This window comes from Schistocerca serialis, chromosome 5 (assembly GCF_023864345.2).
Source record: "Schistocerca serialis cubense isolate TAMUIC-IGC-003099 chromosome 5, iqSchSeri2.2, whole genome shotgun sequence".
Classification (NCBI taxonomy): domain Eukaryota; kingdom Metazoa; phylum Arthropoda; class Insecta; order Orthoptera; family Acrididae; genus Schistocerca; species Schistocerca serialis.
The window spans coordinates 826,750,242-826,768,420 of NC_064642.1; the positions used below are offsets into that span (position 1 = coordinate 826,750,242).

The 18,179-nt window shown below is 50.1% G+C and overlaps 1 protein-coding gene across 1 annotated transcript in view; it reads right to left on the minus strand.

The window, feature by feature from the left end:
• Positions 1-18,179, minus strand: part of LOC126482251 (vitellogenin receptor-like) — a 221,222-nt gene that overhangs the window by 156,106 nt on the left and 46,937 nt on the right. Inside the window, exon 9 of the mRNA XM_050106231.1 lies at positions 5,720-5,935. Within this exon, the coding sequence (XP_049962188.1) occupies positions 5,720-5,935 (216 nt within the window). The remainder of the gene's footprint in view (positions 1-5,719; positions 5,936-18,179) is intronic.

An 18,179-nucleotide genomic window follows, 5' to 3' on the forward strand; every position in this document is an offset into this window, starting at 1 on the left:
GCCGCCTCCTTTGTCGGCCGAGGCGAAGCAAGGACAGTGCTGTATTTTCCTGTCTGAGGCACGGTGGGCTGTCGACTGGCGAATAATTTTCGAGCAGCAAAGGTCGACACCTTTTCCTTCACTCTAATTTCCTGGATGAGCTTTTCGTCTTTAAAAACGGGACAATCTCGAGAGGAAGCAGCGTGGTCACCCATACAGTTGATGCAGCGAGGGGATGGAGGTGGACAAGCACCCTCATGGGCATCCTTGCCACACGTAACACATTTGGCTGGATTGGAACAGGACTGGCTGGTGTGATTGAACCGCTGACACCAATAGCAACGCGTAGGGTTTGGGACGTAAGGGCGAACGGAAATTATCTCATAGCCTGCTTTGATTTTCGATGGGAGTTGAACTTTGTCAAATGTCAAGAAGACAGTGCGGGTTGGAATGATGTTTGCGTCAACCCTTTTCACAACTATGAACAGCCGTGACGCCCTGGTCAGACAGGTAGTGCTGAATTTCTTCGTCAGACAATCCATCGAGGGAGCGTGTATAAACGACTCCACGCGAGGAATTTAAAGTTCGGTGCGCTTCAACCCGGACAGGGAAGGTGTGGCGCAGAGAAGCACACAGCAATTACATGTTACCCCGTCACCGGCTACGCACAAAAATGCGTGGGTCGGCCTTCAGACACGCACAGGGAGGAAGAAAGAGAAGGGGAAAAGCAACGAAGGGGAAAAGCAACGAAGGGGAAAAGCAACGAAGGGGAAAAGCAACGAAGGGGAAAAGCAACGAAGGGGAAAAGCAACGAAGGGGAAAAGCAACGAAGGGGAAAAGCAACGAAGGGGAAAAGCAACGAAGGGGAAAAGCAACGAAGGGGAAAAGCAACGAAGGGGAAAAGCAACGAAGGGGAAAAGCAACGAAGGGGAAAAGCAACGAAGGGGAAAAGCAACGAAGGGGAAAAGCAACGAAGGGGAAAAGCAACGAAGGGGAAAAGCAACGAAGGGGAAAAGCAACGAAGGGGAAAAGCAACGAAGGGGAAAAGCAACGAAGGGGAAAAGCAACGAAGGGGAAAAGCAACGAAGGGGAAAAGCAACGAAGGGGAAAAGCAACGAAGGGGAAAAGCAACGAAGGGGAAAAGCAACGAAGGGGAAAAGCAACGAAGGGGAAAAGCAACGAAGGGGAAAAGCAACGAAGGGGAAAAGCAACGAAGGGGAAAAGCAACGAAGGGGAAAAGCAACGAAGGGGAAAAGCAACGAAGGGGAAAAGCAACGAAGGGGAAAAGCAACGAAGGGGAAAAGCAACGAAGGGGAAAAGCAACGAAGGGGAAAAGCAACGAAGGGGAAAAGCAACGAAGGGGAAAAGCAACGAAGGGGAAAAGCAACGAAGGGGAAAAGCAACGAAGGGGAAAAGCAACGAAGGGGAAAAGCAACGAAGGGGAAAAGCAACGAAGGGGAAAAGCAACGAAGGGGAAAAGCAACGAAGGGGAAAAGCAACGAAGGGGAAAAGCAACGAAGGGGAAAAGCAACGAAGGGGAAAAGCAACGAAGGGGAAAAGCAACGAAGGGGAAAAGCAACGAAGGGGAAAAGCAACGAAGGGGAAAAGCAACGAAGGGGAAAAGCAACGAAGGGGAAAAGCAACGAAGGGGAAAAGCAACGAAGGGGAAAAGCAACGAAGGGGAAAAGCAACGAAGGGGAAAAGCAACGAAGGGGAAAAGCAACGAAGGGGAAAAGCAACGAAGGGGAAAAGCAACGAAGGGGAAAAGCAACGAAGGGGAAAAGCAACGAAGGGGAAAAGCAACGAAGGGGAAAAGCAACGAAGGGGAAAAGCAAAGAAGGGGAAAAGCAAAGAAGGGGAAAAGAAAAGAAGGGGAAAAGAAAAGAAGGGGAAAAGAAAAGAAGGGGAAAAGAAAAGAAGGGGAAAAGAAAAGAAGGGGAAAAGCAAAGAAGGGTAAAAGCAAAGATGGGTAAAAGCAAAGAAGGGTAAAAGCAAAGAAGGGTAAAAGCAAAGAAGGGTAAAAGCAAAGAAGGGTAAAAGCAAAGAAGGGTAAAAGCAAAGAAGGGTAAAAGCAAAGAAGGGTAAAAGCAAAGAAGGGTAAAAGCAAAGAAGGGTAAAAGCAAAGAAGGGTAAAAGCAAAGAAGGGTAAAAGCAAAGAAGGGTAAAAGCAAAGAAGGGTAAAAGCAAAGAAGGGGGAAAACAAAGAAGGGGGAAAACAAAGAAGGGGGAAAACAAAGAAGGGGGAAAACAAAGAAGGGGGAAAACAAAGAAGGGGGAAAACAAATAAGGGGGAAAACAAATAAGGGGGAAAACAAATAAGGGGGAAAACAAATAAGGGGGAAAACAAATAAGGGGGAAAACAAATAAGGGGGAAAACAAATAAGGGGGAAAACAAAGAAGGGGGAAAACAAAGAAGGGGGAAAACAAAGAAGGGGGAAAACAAAGAAGGGGGAAAACAAAGAAGGGGGAAAACAAAGAAGGGGGAAAACAAAGAAGGGGGAAAACAAAGAAGGGGGAAAACAAAGAAGGGGGAAAACAAAGAAGGGGGAAAACAAAGAAGGGGGAAAACAAAGAAGGGGGAAAACAAAGAAGGGGGAAAACAAAGAAGGGGGAAAACAAAGAAGGGGGAAAACAAAGAAGGGGGAAAACAAAGAAGGGGGAAAACAAAGAAGGGGGAAAACAAAGAAGGGGGAAAACAAAGAAGGGGAAAAACAAAGAAGGGGAAAAACAAAGAAGGGGAAAAACAAAGAAGGGGAAAAACAAAGAAGGGGAAAAACAAAGAAGGGGAAAAACAAAGAAGGGGAAAAACAAAGAAGGGGAAAAACAAAGAAGGGGAAAAACAAAGAAGGGGAAAAACAAAGAAGGGGAAAAACAAAGAAGGGGAAAAACAAAGAAGGGGAAAAACAAAGAAGGGGAAAAACAAAGAAGGGGAAAAACAAAGAAGGGGAAAAACAAAGAAGGGGAAAAACAAAGAAGGGGAAAAACAAAGAAGGGGAAAAACAAAGAAGGGGAAAAACAAAGAAGGGGAAAAACAAAGAAGGGGAAAAACAAAGAAGGGGAAAAACAAAGAAGGGGAAAAACAAAGAAGGGGAAAAACAAAGAAGGGGAAAAACAAAGAAGGGGAAAAACAAAGAAGGGGAAAAACAAAGAAGGGACAAAACAAAGAAGGGAAAAAACAAAGAAGGGAAAAAACAAAGAAGGGGAAAAACAAAGAAGGGGAAAAACAAAGAAGGGGAAAAACAAAGAAGGGGAAAAACAAAGAAGGGGAAAAACAAAGAAGGGGAAAAACAAAGAAGGGGAAAAACAAAGAAGGGGAAAAACAAAGAAGGGGAAAAACAAAGAAGGGGAAAAACAAAGAAGGGGAAAAACAAAGAAGGGGAAAAACAAAGAAGGGGAAAAACAAAGAAGGGGAAAAGCAAAGAAGGGGAAAAGCAAAGAAGGGGAAAAGCAAAGAAGGGGAAAAGCAAAGAAGGGGAAAAGCAAAGAAGGGGAAAAGCAAAGAAGGGGGAAAGCAAAGAAGGGGGAAAGCAAAGAAGGGGAAAGCAAAGAAGGGGAAAAGCAAAGAAGGGGAAAAGCAAAGTAGGGGAAAAGCAAAGAAAGGGAAAAGTAAAGAAAGGGAAAAGCAAAGAAAGGGAAAATCAAAGAAAGGGAAAAGCAAAGAAAGGGAAAATCAAAGAAAGGGAAAAACAAAGAAAGGGAAAAACAAAGAAAGGGAAAAACAAAGAAAGGGAAAAACAAAGAAAGGGAAAAACAAAGAAAGGGAAAAACAAAGAAAGGGAAAAACAAAGAAAGGGAAAAACAAAGAAAGGGAAAAACAAAGAAAGGGAAAAACAAAGAAAGGGAAAAACAAAGAAAGGGAAAAACAAAGAAAGGGAAAAACAAAGAAAGGGAAAAACAAAGAAAGGGAAAAACAAAGAAAGGGAAAAACAAAGAAAGGGAAAGGAAAGAGGAGAGGTCTCAAACGCCGCAGCGGAGAAAAGGGTAAAGAGAAGAGGTAAGGAAAAGAGAAGGACAAAGGAAGGATGAAGACATACAAGCAGAGAAGGCGAAGAATGCGGTACATTTACGAGCGTCCGTCTCCGGATGTAGGCACAAACCATACTCCCAGAGGGGGAGAAAGGGAAGGAAAGAGCCAGAGGTGGGGGGGGGGGGCGAAGATGGGGGACGGGGAAGGATGCGGAAAGGGAAGGGAAGGTATGCAGCCCGGAAAGGAAGGAGGGCGACATTAGCTCGGGGTCCCGTGCTCGCTACGCACGTATCCACAAAAGAGTTGTGGACCCCCTGGGGGGTTTGATCTTGGATGACAGCACCACTCTATCAAATGTGAGAATAAGAGTATGGATGGACACTAAGAAGGAATATCTTTTTCATTACACGATGGATGGCAATGACACACTGATCAGAGAGCTAAGATTGGATTTTGGGCTCGGTTAGACCATCGAGCAGCTTTATACAAATTACACCATGGGAAGAATTCTAAGTTTTATGGGCCCTGACATGAACAGGGTAGCTGTGGAGAATCGAGGCAGCAAGCAGTAGTTGTGTTTGAAAATCAGAAGTAGGCTCCAAAAGTAATGTGCTAATCTGTAAAGGAAAGCAGGATTTCACAGGGCTGCCAACTGCATCAACACTTTCTGAATAGTAACCTGATTGTCTGCGGCGAAAGACTGACCATCTTCAGTATGTGTGACCACAAGGAACTGTGGTGCAGCAGGAAGGGTCTTTGAATCATTAGCCTCATTACGTTTATGTTTTGTGGATGTCAACTGAAGACTATTGACTCATTGCGAGGAAATCCCCACTGTTGCCAGCATCTCCAATGGTGCGCTCCAACCGACGGGGGCCCCCTTCATGAGGGGGCACACCGGCCTTAGGCCATTTTTCACACCTCAGATCACACCTCCCGAACACATGACAGAGGGACCAATCGGTAGTTTAGGAAGATTGCAGCTCGGGCAATGATCCTCCCTGGACCTGGCTTGTACCAGGGGATACACGTGAACTCTACCTGTCGACCTGGGGCTGGGAATTACTCGTTACCCAGTCACCGTTACGCATCAGATGCGTGGGCCTGCCTTCAAGGAGTGCACAGGGAGGAAGAAGAAAAAAGAGGAACCTCAAATGCTGAAGTGGAGGAACGAGAGAAGGGAAACAAAGAAAGGAAAAGCGAGCAAAATGCAAAGGTGAGAGTGTTCTTATGTCAGTGACACACAATGCAGAACATTCCCAATAACATCCCAGACATGTTCCACAAAGGAGGGGAAAAAGAATAGCAAGAGGATATGCATGCACCATGGAATGGACAAAATGGTGCACAGGCTGGGCCTGTTGTAGCCAAGCACGAGCCCGCCAAAGAGTGGCGACCCCCCTGGGGGGCGCCTATGGGCAGAGTATGACAATGTGGCCAGTCAGTACTGTTGGGCCTTCAAGCCTGTTCAGACCGAGTTTAATTGTTTTAGTATACACCTTGTATTAACTACATCAGAACAGGAATGCGAAGTAATTTTAGACTGAAATGCAGTAATACAACCAACAAGTAAGACTTGCAACTTCTTTTACTTCACCGCAGCCTCAGAATTTCATGCAATTTGGCATGTATACGTTCACATTTTGCTTAATGTCCTTAAGGACCCTCTCATTTTGAATCTGGGGTGGAATTCAGTTCCCTTTTAAGTATTTTTCCAAAATCCTGCACATCACTGAGAATCTCATCAACAAACATGAGGATAAACCCACTTGCCTGAAGACACCAGCACATCAGTAATGGAACCGTCATGGTTGCTCTGGACGATGGCCTCCTCTCCGTTGCGGACGCTCGTCCAGTAGACGTTCAGCCCGTCGTAAGCCACTCCTGCCACATGCTGAAGCCCACCTGCCACCAACTTGTACACCTCGTTCCGCATGAAATACACCCGAACTTCAGTTTTCGTAGAGAACAGCAAGACAGCTTCTCCTTCTGCACCCAACAGCAAGAAATGGCAGAATTATTTCTCAAGATATTATAATATTGTCTACAACGCATAGTTATTTTACTACTGCTGAGAATAATTTTTCTGTACATCATATTCAACATACGGTGTACAGATGAATTATCTGCACATACTTTTTCCTGAATCTAAGGACAAAAAAACTGGCATGTGTTGAAGTAATTGTAACAAGACTGGTATTAAAACTTCCAGGCAGATTAAAACTGTGTGCCCGACGGAGACTTGAACTCGGGACCTTTGCCTTTCGCGGGCAAGTGCTCTATCATCTGAGCTACCGAAGCATGACTCACGCCCGGTACTCACAGCTTTACTTCTGCCAGTATCTCGTCTCCTACCTTCCAAACTTTATAGAAGCTCTCCTGCGAACCTGCCAGGAAGTTTCATATCAACGCACACTCCGCTGCAGAGTGAAAATCTCGTTCTGGAAACATCCCCCAGACTGTGGCTAAGCCATGTCTCCGCAGTAACCTTTCTTTCAGGAGTGCTAGTTCTGCAAGGTTTGCAGGAGACCTTCTGTAAAGTTTGGAAGGTAGGAGACGAGATACTGGCAGAAGTAAAGCTGTGAGTAACAGGTGTGAGTCATGCTTCGATAGCTCAGATGGTAGAGCACTTGCCTGTGAAAGGCAAAGGTCCCGAGTTCGAGTCTCGGTCGGGCACACAGTTTTAATCTGCCAGGAAGTTTCATATCAGTGCACACTCCGCTGCAGAGTGAAAATCTCATTCTGAAGACTGGTATTGCTCCACCAACAAAAGATCCTATTATACTGTAGTGTTGCGACCTCATTCTGACATGTTAGGCGCATATTACAAGTTAAGAAGAGAACATCGGAAACTGCAGCAGGAAGAAAGTACAATGTGAACAAGCGGAAAAAAGAAAAAGAGAGAGAGAGAGAGAGAGAGAGAGAGAGAGAGAGAGAGAGAGAGAGAAAAGAAACAGTAATGACCTGACATTTTGCAGCCAAAAAGCAAAATGAATATATATATAAAATAGAAAGAAACATTCCACATGGGAAAAATATATTGAAAACAAAGATTCCATGACTTACCAAACGGGAAAGCGCTGGTAGATAGGCACAATAAAAAAACACACAAACACACACACAAAATTTCAAGCTTTCGCAACCAACAGTTGCTACGTCAGGAAAGAAGGAAGGAGAGGGAAAAATTAAAGGATATGGGTTTTAAGGGAGAGCGTAAGGAGTCATTCCAATCCCGGGAGCGGAAAGACTTACCTTAGGGGGAAAAAAGGACAAGTATACACTCGTGGGCGCGCACACACACACACATATATCCATCCACACATATACAAACACAAGCAGACATATTTAAAGGCCTTTAAATGTCTGCTTGTGTCTATATATATGTGTGTGTGTGTGTGTGTGTGTGTGTGTGTGTGTGTGTGTGTGTGGGGGGGGGGGGTTTGGATTAAAAGAAGGGGAAAAGAACCAAACTACGAGGTCCCTTGTTCCGAATAAAACACTGCCACAAGTGTGAGAATAAAATAAATGAGACTGACAACTCAAAACGGAATGAAAGGCTAAAAATCACAACGATGACGAAGAGCAACAAACATGTAAATGGACAAAAGGGGACCAAAAGAACCATAGAAATGGGATGTAGAGACTGAAACAACAAAGCAGATTACTGTGGCTGGCTGACCATGAGAATAAAAAAGGAGAAGCCATCAACTCTGCAACACATTAAAACCTACACCCTAGAAGCACTAGGGTGGAGGACACAGAGAGACAAAGGACATGCACTAAAACTTAGATCAAGTGATAAAACCCACCCACATGAATAAAACATGAAACTACAACAGCCAATGAGGCATTGTTACATAAAATTAGCGGCAACGAGTCCGGTAACCCAAGATTTTGTCGCCGTGCAGTCAAAGTGGGGCAGTGCACCAGAATATGGACCACTGTCAACCAGGCACCGCACCGACACTCAGGCGGTTCTTCGCGGAGCTGGAGGTAACCGTGGGTCGCCCAAGCGGAGCCAATGCAGAGCCCGGCAGAGGACAACTGCTTCCCTGCGAGAGGCCTGATTGGAAAACTTCCACACATTCATGGCCTCTTTAACGACACACAGTTTGTTGTGTGTACTGTTATGCCATTCCATCTCCCAGAGCCGAGAAACCCTACAGTGTAAGTCAGAATGCAGGTCAGGTTCAGTGATGCCCATCTCCAGAAGAGGTTTCCATGTAGCCTGTTTGGCCAGCCTGTCAGCAAATTCATTGCCTGGGAAGCCGACGTGTCCTGGGGTCCACACAAACACCAGTGAACAATGAGATTGGTCCAGGGCATAGAGAGACTCCTGGATGGACGCTGCCAAAGGATGGTGAGGGAAGCACTGGTTGATAGCCAAGAATTTAGTGACGTCTGAAAACGGAAGGGTGACAGGACCTAGATGTAAGGAGGGCGGAAGAAACTCCTTACGTCGCCAAAAATTAACACAAACGGTCTTACTGGGTGAGAAACGGAAGCCGGTTTCGATGCTCCACGAGTGGAGGCGATCGAGACATCCTTGAAGACGTCGTTCAAGAAGGCGGGTCCATTGAGAGCTGTAGTAGATCGCAAAATCGTCCACAAAGAGGGAGCCCGAGACATCAGGAAGGAGACAATCCATAATTGGGTTTATGGCGATGGCAAACAGTACAACACTCAGCACGGAGCCCTGGGGTACCCCATTTTCTTGGGAGAAAGTACGGGAGAGAGTAGTGTTCACCCGCACCCTAAATGTGCGCTCTGCCATAAATTCGTGAAGAAAAAGGGGCAGCCGGCCTCGAAAGCCCCAAGAGAACAGTGTGCGGAGGATGCCTGTCCTCCAACAGTTATCGTATGCTCTCTCCAGATCAAAAAATATTGCTACCGTTTGGTGTTTCCGGAGAAAATTGTTCATGATATAAGTGGAGAGAGCAACAAGATGGTCAACTGCAGAACGATGCTTTCGGAATCCGCATTGGGCTGGTGTTAAAAGGCTGCGGGATTCCAGCCACCAAGCTAAACGGTAATTCACCATACGCTCCAAAACCTTACAGACACTACTCATGAGAGAAATGGGGCGATAGCTAGAGGGGAGATGTTTGTCCTTTCCAGGTTTCGGAACGAGAACGACAATAGCTTCCCGCCATCGTCTGGGAAAGGTACTGTCGGTCCAAATTCGGTTATAAAGACGAAGGAGGTAACGCAGACTATGGGTTGATAAATGCAGCAACATTTGGACGTGGATACCATCCGGTCCTGGGGCGGAGGATCGAGAAGAAGAGAGGGCATGTTGGAGTTCCCGCATGGAGAAAACAGTATTGTAGCTTTCGTGATTTTGAGAGGAGAAAGCAAGATGTCGCACTTCCGCTGCACGCTTCTTAGGGAGAAACGCTGGCGGGTAATTTGAAGAGCTCGAAATCTCAGCAAAGTGCTGACCCAGTGAGTTAGAAATTGCGACGGGGTCCACTAAGGTATCATGCGCGACAGTGAGCCCAGAGACCAGGGAGAAACTAGGCGCGCCTGAGAACCGTCGAAGCCGACTCCAAACTTCCGAGGAGGGAGTGAAGGTGTTAAATGAGCTAATAAAGAATTTCCAGCTTGCCTTCTTGCTATCACGGATGACGCGACGGCATCGCGCACGGAGCTGCTTATATCGGATACAGTTGGCCAAAGTTGGATGGTGACGGAAAATGCGAAGAGCACGTCGCCGCTCAAGTATTGCGTCACGGCATGCCTCGTTCCACCAAGGAACTGGGGGACGCCGGGGCAATTCGGAAGTGCGTGGTATTGAAAGTTCCGCAGCTGTAAGAATAATGTTGGTAAAATGTGTGACCTCATCGTCGACGCTGGGAAAGCGACGGTCATCGAATGTCGCTAGAGACGAAAAAAGTGTCCAATCGGCTTGGGCAAACTTCCAGCATCGCGAGCGCATATATGGCAGTTGAGGCTGCAGTCGAAGGACACATGGAAAGTGGTCACTCGAGTGTGTATCATCAAGGGCGAACCATTCGAAGTGCCGAGCTAGCGGAACAGTATCGACCGCAAGGTCCAAATGAGATAAATTTGTCATGGAGGCAGACAAAAATGTAGGGACCCCAGTGTTGAGGCAAACTAGATCCGCTTGGTGGAAGACGTCTAGCAATAGTGAGCCACGTGGACAAGGATGTGGAGATCCCAAAAGCTGGTGGTGGGCATTGAAGTCCCCAACCAGCAAATAGGGGGGTGGAAGCTGACCAAGAAGATGAAGGAGATCAGCTCGTGCCATTGGTGTGGACGATGGAATGTATACCGTACAAAGAGAGAACGTGTATCCAGAAAGGGAAAGGCGGACGGTGACTGCTTGGAAGGAAGTGTTTAAATGGATTGGGTGATAATGGAGAGTTTCATGGAGAAGAATCATGAGTCCTCCATGAGCTGGAGTGCCTTCAACAGAGAGGAGATCATAGCGAACGGACTGAAAATGAGGGAGAACAAAGCGGTCATGGGGACGCAGCTTTGTTTCCTGAAGACAGAAGATGACCGGCGAGTGGGATCGTAAGAGGGTCCACAATTCATCCCGATTGGCTCGAATGCCGCGGATATTCCAGTGGATAATGGACATAGGGTGAACAGAAAATGGAGGAATGTGACCAAGGTCGCTGTCAACTCAACGACTGCTCAGAGCTTGCGACCGACAGCATGGAATGGCATTCAGTCGAAGGCAGAAGATCCTGATCCATAGGTTGGTCAGGAGCAGCTCCTGCCACCAGCGATCGGCTGGTTGACCGTCCACCAGCAGTGCGCCTCGGCAACACAGAAGACGGCCGAGGGCGATTTCCGCCAGGTGGTGCTGTAGATGGGACACGCCTTGGCGGAGAAGGAGAGGAACTGGGTTTCTTTGTAGCCTTCTTGGAAGTATGATGTTTAGATGAAGGAGGAACCGATGGTTGTGAAGTTGCAATACGTAAAAACTCTTCACGAGTATGCTCTTTTTTCGAAGACTTGGCGTCTGACTTTTGGGCTCGAGATTTAGCAGAACCCGACGAAGGGTGAGCCATAGAGTGGGCACGCGAAAGTGGTGAGGTTGAACGGGCGATCTTTGCGCTGGCCGATCTGACGACCGTGGCACTAAAGGTGAGGTCGCAAGTCTGCGTGGCCGCCTCCTTCGTTGGCCGAGGAGAAGCAAGGACAGTGCTGTATGTTCCTTTCTGAGGCACGGTGGGCTGTCGACTGGCGAATAATTTTCGAGCAGAAAAGGTCGACACCTTTTCCTTTACTCTAATTTCCTGGATGAGCTTTTCATCCTTAAAAACGGGCAATCTCGAGAGGAAGCAGCGTGGTCACCCATACAGTTGATGCAGAGAGGGGAAGGAGGTGGACAAGCACCCTCATGGGCATCCTTGCCACACGTAACACATTTGGCCGGATTGGAACAGGACTGGCTGGTGTGATTGAACCGCTGACACCAATAGCAACGCGTAGGGTTTGGGACGTAAGGGCGAACGGAAATTATCTCATAGCCTGCTTTGATTTTCGATGAGAGTTGAACTTTGTCAAATGTCAAGAAGACATTGCGGGTTGGAATGATGTTCGTGTCAACCCTTTTCATAACCCTATGAACAGCCGTTATGCCCTGGTCAGACAGGTAGTGCTGAATTTTTTCGTCAGACAATCCATCGAGGGAGCGTGTATAAACGACTCCACGCGAGGAATTTAAGGTACGGTGCGGTTCCACCCGGACAGGGAAGGTGTGGAGCAGAGAAGTACGCAGCAATTTTTGTGCCTGGAGGCCACTGTGTGTTTCTAACAACAGGGTGCCATTCCGTAATCTGGAACAAGACTTTACAGGACCTGCAATTGCGTCGACACCTTTCTGAATAATGAAAGGGTTGACCGTGGAGAAGTCGTGACCTTCGTCAGACCGAGAAACAACAAGGAACTGCGGCAACGATGGAAGAACTGTCTGTGGCCGAGACTCAGTGAACTTACGTTTGTGAGCAGACATAGTGGAAGGTGAGGAAACCATTGCGGAAGAATCCCCCATGATTACCGGCGTCTCCGATGGTGCGCTCCTCCCTTGTGGGGGCCCTCACTGAGGGCACACCCGCCTTAGGTGATTGTTCACACCTCAGGTCACACCTCCCGACAAACGGACGGAGGGACCAATCGGCACTTTCGGAAGGTATCAGCTCGGGTAATCACCCCTCCCTGGGCCTGGCCGTTACCAGGGGGTACGTACGTGTCCTACCTGTCTACCCGGGGCGGGGAATTACGCGTTACCCCGTCACTGGCTACGCATGGAAGTGCGTGGGTCGGCCTTCAGACACGCACAGGGAGGAAAAAAGAGAAAGGGAAAGGAAAGAAGAGGGGGGTCTCAAACGCCGCAGCGGAGAAAAGGGCAAAGAGAAGAGGGAAGGAAAAGAGAAGGACAGAGGAAGGACGAGGACTTGCAAGTGTAGAAAGCAAGGAATTTGGAACAGTTTCGAGCGTCCGTCTCTGGACGTAGGCGCAAACCATACTCCCAGAGGGGGAGAAAGGGAAGGAAAGAGCCAGAGGTGAGGGGGGGGGGGGGCGAAGATGGGGGACGGGGAAGGATGCGGAAAGGGAAGGGAAGGTATGCAGCCCGGAAAGGAAGGAGGGCCACATTAGCTCGGGGTCCCGTGCTCGCTACGCACGTGTCCACAAAAGAGTTGTGGACCCCCTGGGGCGCTCTACCCATTGTGTCTGAGGGTTCGGCGAGCTCCAGGTCCTCAGCAGACACCAGAGCCTTCAACCCATCCTCAGACGCAGAGCTTGTAGGTGGCGGTGGTGTGGGTGCCACCACAATTTCCTTGTCCTTGTGGGTCTTCTTTTTAGATTTATCATGCTATTCCTTGAGTTTCCCTGGCTGGGAGGACTTCACTGATTCAGTCTCCAGGACTGAGGATGAGCATGAAGCCCTATGACCAGCTGCTTTTGGGCTCTTCAGCCACTGGCAGGTATCATCTTTCCCATCAGCAGAAATCTGGAAAAAGCGTAACCCAAAGGACCCCTTCCTAGTGAGAGGAGCTGAAGAAGACCTACGTCACCCGATTCTGAGAGGCGACAGGAATTCGAGGAACTGACGGGGTGGCAACTGCTCTCTTAGCAGCAGCGTATGAGAAGGGTTGGTAGGGTTTAAGGGCGCTCAACTGCTGAGGTCATTAGCGCCCAGTCACTGGTGTTAGAGCACAAGGAACCTGCTAAAACTCAAGGGGATGGGGGGACATCAAAAGGACCTGAAAAAGATGCAGATGAAATAAGTAAAAAGGTTAAATGTCTTTGGTCAAGCCAGTTAAAGTTATAAAACGCAGAAGACGAGCAGCTGCTCGAGCGTCATCAGCTAAAACATCCGGTAAGGTAGATGGCAGGGACAGGACAACACGAAATTGACTAAAACGGGGACACGACAATAAAACATGGCGCACCGTTAATGCCTGACCACAAGGCCACTGCGGGGCTGGGTCACCAGAGAGCAGGTAGCGGTGACTAAACCGGCAATGCCCAATCCGCAACCTGGTCAGAAGGACCTCCTCGCGCCGAGATGGTCAGGAGGAAGTTGTCCAAGCAGTTGGGAGCGGTTTTACTGCCTGGAGCTTGTTTCCTTGGAGGGATGACCAAGCATCCCACCACAAGGACACGAGCCTCTTACATACATCCCCACAAACGTCAGATGACGGGACACAATGGGAGGCTGGCCGAGGCTGGAGGACTGCAGCCTTGGCTGCAGCATCCGCAGCCTCATTCCCAGGCACTCCTACATGTCCGGGGACCCACAGAAAGCTGACAGAACCGCCATTATCAGCGAAAGAATGGAGGGACTGCTGTATTCGTTGAATCAAGGGATGGACCGGATAGGGAGCCCCAAGGCTCTGAAGAGCACTGAGTGAGTCAGTGCAGAGTACATACAATGAATGGCGGTGGCGGCGGGCATACTGAATGGCCTGATGGAGATCAAAAAGCTCGGCCGTAAAGCTGGAACATTGGTCAAGGAGCCGGTATTTAAAGGTGGCGGTCCCGACGACAAAGGCACAGCCGACACCATCGTCAGTTTTGGAGCCATCGGTGTAAATAAAGGTGTGACCAGCAAGTCGAGCACGAAGTTCGACAAACCGTGAGCAATACACTGCAGCCGGAGTACCCTCCTTCGGGAGTGAGCTGAGGTCGAGATAAATACGAACCGGAGCCTGGAGCCAAGGTGGTGTCGGGCTCTCACCCTCTCTGAAGGTGGTAGGGAGGGCAAAATCCAATTGTCGAAGCAGGCGACGGAAGCAGACTCCGGGGGCAGCAGGGCAGACACATACAACCCGTACTGACGGTCGAGAGAATCGGCGAAGAAGGACTTGTAAGAGGGGTGTTCGGGCATAGACAACAGCCGGCAGACATACCGACACAGCAGTATGTCGCGCCGGTAGGTCAATGGTAACTCGGCAGCTTCAGTGTAAAGACTCTCGACAGGACTAGTGTAGAAGGCTCCGGTCGCAAGACGTATCCCCCGATGGTGGATGGAGTTGAGCCGGCGTAAGAGGGATGGCCGAGCGGACGAGTAGACGAAGCTCCCATAATCCAGCTTCGATCGGACTATGGACCGATACAAGCGAAGCAGGACAGTGCGATCCGCTCCCCAAGATGAACCGCTAAGAACTCTGAGGACATTAAGGGAACGTGTACAACGGGCCGCCAAATAAGAGACTTGTGGAGACCAACACAGTTTCCGGTCCAACGTGAGCCCTAGAAACTTAGTTGTGTCCACGAATGGGAGAACAACGGGACCGAGATGTAAGGATGGCGGAAGGAACGCTTTATATCGCCAAAAGTTGATACAAACCGTCTTCTCTTCAGAGAACCGGAAGCCATTTGCCACGCTCCATGAGTAGAGGCTGTCTAGACAACGCTGGAGGCAGCGCTCCAGGAGGCATGTTCTCTGGGCACTGCAGTAGATCGCGAAGTCATCGACAAAGAGAGAGCCTGAGACATTAGGTGGAATGCAATCCATAATTGGATTGATCGCGATGGCAAAAAGGGCTACGCTCAAGGCGGAGCCCTGAGGCACTCCGTTCTCCTGGAGGAAGACGTCGGACAATACGGAACCCACACGTACCCTAAACTTTCGATCCGTTAAAAAGGAATCAATAAAAAGTGGCAGACGACCGCGTAGGCCCCACTTGTGCATAGTGCGGAGGATACCTCCTCTCCAACAGGTATCATAAGCCTTCTCCAAGTCGAAGAACACGGCTACCGTTTGGCGCCTTCGCAAAAAGTTGTTCATGATGAACGTCGACAAGGTCACAAGGTGGTCAACAGCGGAGCGGCGGCGACGAAAGCCGCATTGGACATTAGTAAGTAGTCGTTGAGATTCAAGAATCCAAACTAACCGAGCATTAACCATGCGCTCCATCACCTTACAGACACAGCTTGTAAGAGAAATGGGGCGGTAACTAGAAGGAAGGTGTCTATCCTTCCCGGGTTTGGGTATAGGAACAACGACGGCGTCACGCCAACGCATGGGGACCTGACCTTCGGTCCAGACGCGATTGTAGGTCCGAAGAAGGAAGCTTTTGCCCGCCGGAGAAAGGTGTGCCAGCATCTGAACGTGAATGGCATCTGGCCCCGGAGCAGAGGACCGGGACAGTGCAAGCGCACGTTCGAGTTCCCGCATAGTAAAGGGGCATTGTAAGTTTCCAGATTCAGCGAGTGGAAGGAAGGTCGCCGAGCCTCGTCTGCCTCTTTCCTGGGAAGGAAGGCAGGATGGTAATGGGCGGAGCTTGAAACCTCCGCGAAAAAGCGGCCAAAGGCGTTGGAGACAGCCACAGGATCAACAAGGACCTCATTACCTGAGGTCAGGCCAGGTACTGAGGAGTGGGCCTTAATGCCTCACAGCCGGCGCAGGCTACCCCAAACAACGGAAGAGGGAGTAAAACTGGTAAAGGAGCTCGTGAAAGAGGCCCAGCAAGCTTTTTTGCTGTCTTTGATGACTCTACGGCATTGCGCTCGGAAAGGTGCGTAAAGCACGTCGTCGAGCACGGATAGCGTCCCTACAAGCCTCGTTCCACTAGGGGACGGAAACGCGACGTGAAGAAGAAGTAGTACGAGGTATGGAACGTTCGGCAGCATGGATAATAACAGCCGTGAGGTATTCGACCTGACTGTCACAACTGGAAAAATCGTGGTCCGGAAAGGTCGCCAGGGAGGAGTAAAGTCCCCAGTCAGCTTTCAGTATGTTCCAGCGCGAAGGACGTGGGGATGGGGTGTGGTGCAGGAGACGAACGACACAGGGGAAGTGGTCGCTCGAATAGGTGTCAGAAAGGACATATCACTCGAACCGACGGGCGAGAGTGGTAGAACAGATCGAGAGGTCCAAGTGGGAGTAGGTATGAGTAGAGTCCGAGAGGAAAGTCGGGGCGCCGGTATTGAGGCAGACAAGATTGAGATGGTTGAAGACATCCGCCAAGAGTGAGCCTCTTTGACAGGATGCAGGAGAGCCCCAAAGGGGATGATGGGCATTGAAGTCGCCAAACAATAAGAACGGCGGGGGAAGCTGATCGATCAGGTGCATCATGTCAGCCCGACTAACAGCAGATGACGGTGGAGTGTAGACGGTACAAACTGAAAAAGTAAAAGCAGAAAGAGTAATGCGGATAGCTATTGCTTGGAGTGGGGTGGTCAATGGGATGGGATGGTAATAGACATCGTCCCGAACGAGCAACATGACCCCACCATGAGCTGGGATACCGTCCACAGGGGCGAGGTCATACCGCTCCGAGGTATAGTGGGAAAAGGCAATACGGTCAGTCGGGCGCAACTTGGTTTCCTGGAGACCAAGGACGAGCGGACAGTGCAGGCGGACGAGCAGTTGTAATTCCTCCCGATTAGATCGAATACCTCTTATGTTCCAATGAAACAACGCCATTGCTAGTCAAAAGGTTGGGGGAACGAGACGGGGAAGAGCTGGTCACCTCGATGGCCGCGGAGGGCCAGGTTGCGAGGCAACAACGCTACAACTGACGGCAGGCGGATCCGGTTCCATCGACTCGTCGCCAGCTGCGGCCGCTGTCCCTGATTGTGTAGGAGGGGCCGCATCATTTGCCGACAAAAGGCCGGCGGAACGCCTGGCAGCAGAGCGTCCCGGCGAAACTGAGGACGGCCGGGAGCAGCGACTCACGGATGAAGCGTCAGATGAAACGCGCCGGGGTGGAGACGGTGATAGAGACTTCTTCTTGGAGGCCTTCTTGGAAGGCCGAGGAGGCACAGGGATGGTGGGCTGGACCCGAAGAAGGTCCTCACGCGCGGGGTCCGTTTTGGAACGCCGGACCTCGGAAGCTGGGGTCCGGAACGTTTCCCCGATGGACGCCTGAGAAGAGGATCGCTTCTCAGGTGGCGTGGGGGGAGGAGGAGGAGGAGGAAGGGTGGCCCCTGGGGCAGGGGGGGTGGCGGCCGCGGGGGAGGAGGAGTTGGAAGGGAGGGATTTGGGAGGCGGAGGCAGAGCCCCCTGATTGGCAGAGGAGGCGGAGGGGGGACAGGATAGGGGTGAGGATACAGCGGAAGGAGTGGACACAACTGAGGCAAACGATGTGGCCAGTGACACGGGATGAAGGCGGTCATACTTCTTCCTGGCCTCAGAATAAGAGAGCCGATCCAAAGTTTTGATTTCTTGTATCTTTTTCTCCTTCTGATAGGCGGGGCAGTCTGGGGACCTAGGCGAGTGGACGCCAGGACAATTAGGGCACCGAGGTGGTGGGGTGCAAGTATGTTCCTCACGAAGAGGACGTCCACAGTCGCCACAAAGGGGCTCAGCCTCACACCGGGACGACATGTGCCCAAAGCGCAAACACCTAAAACAGCGCATAGGAGGCGGGACGTAAGGTCGCACGTCGCACCGGTAGCACATCACCTTTACCTTCTCCGGGAGAACGTCCCCCTCGAAGGCGAGGATAAAGGCCCCGGTGTCGATGCGACGGTCTTTGGGGCCGCGCTGGACTCGCCGGACGAAATGCACGCCGCGGCGCTCCAGGTTGGCCCTGAGCTCCTCATCAGATTGTAGCAGGAGGTCACGATGAAAAATAACCCCCTGCGTCCTATTTAGTGCCAGATGTGGGACAATGGAGACTGGGATGTCCCCTAGGCGGTCGCACGCCTGGAGTGCCGCCGATTGTGTGGCAGAGGTGGTCTTGATAAGAACGGACCCTGATCGCATCTTGCTGAGAGCCTCGATTTCCCCGAAGACGTCCTC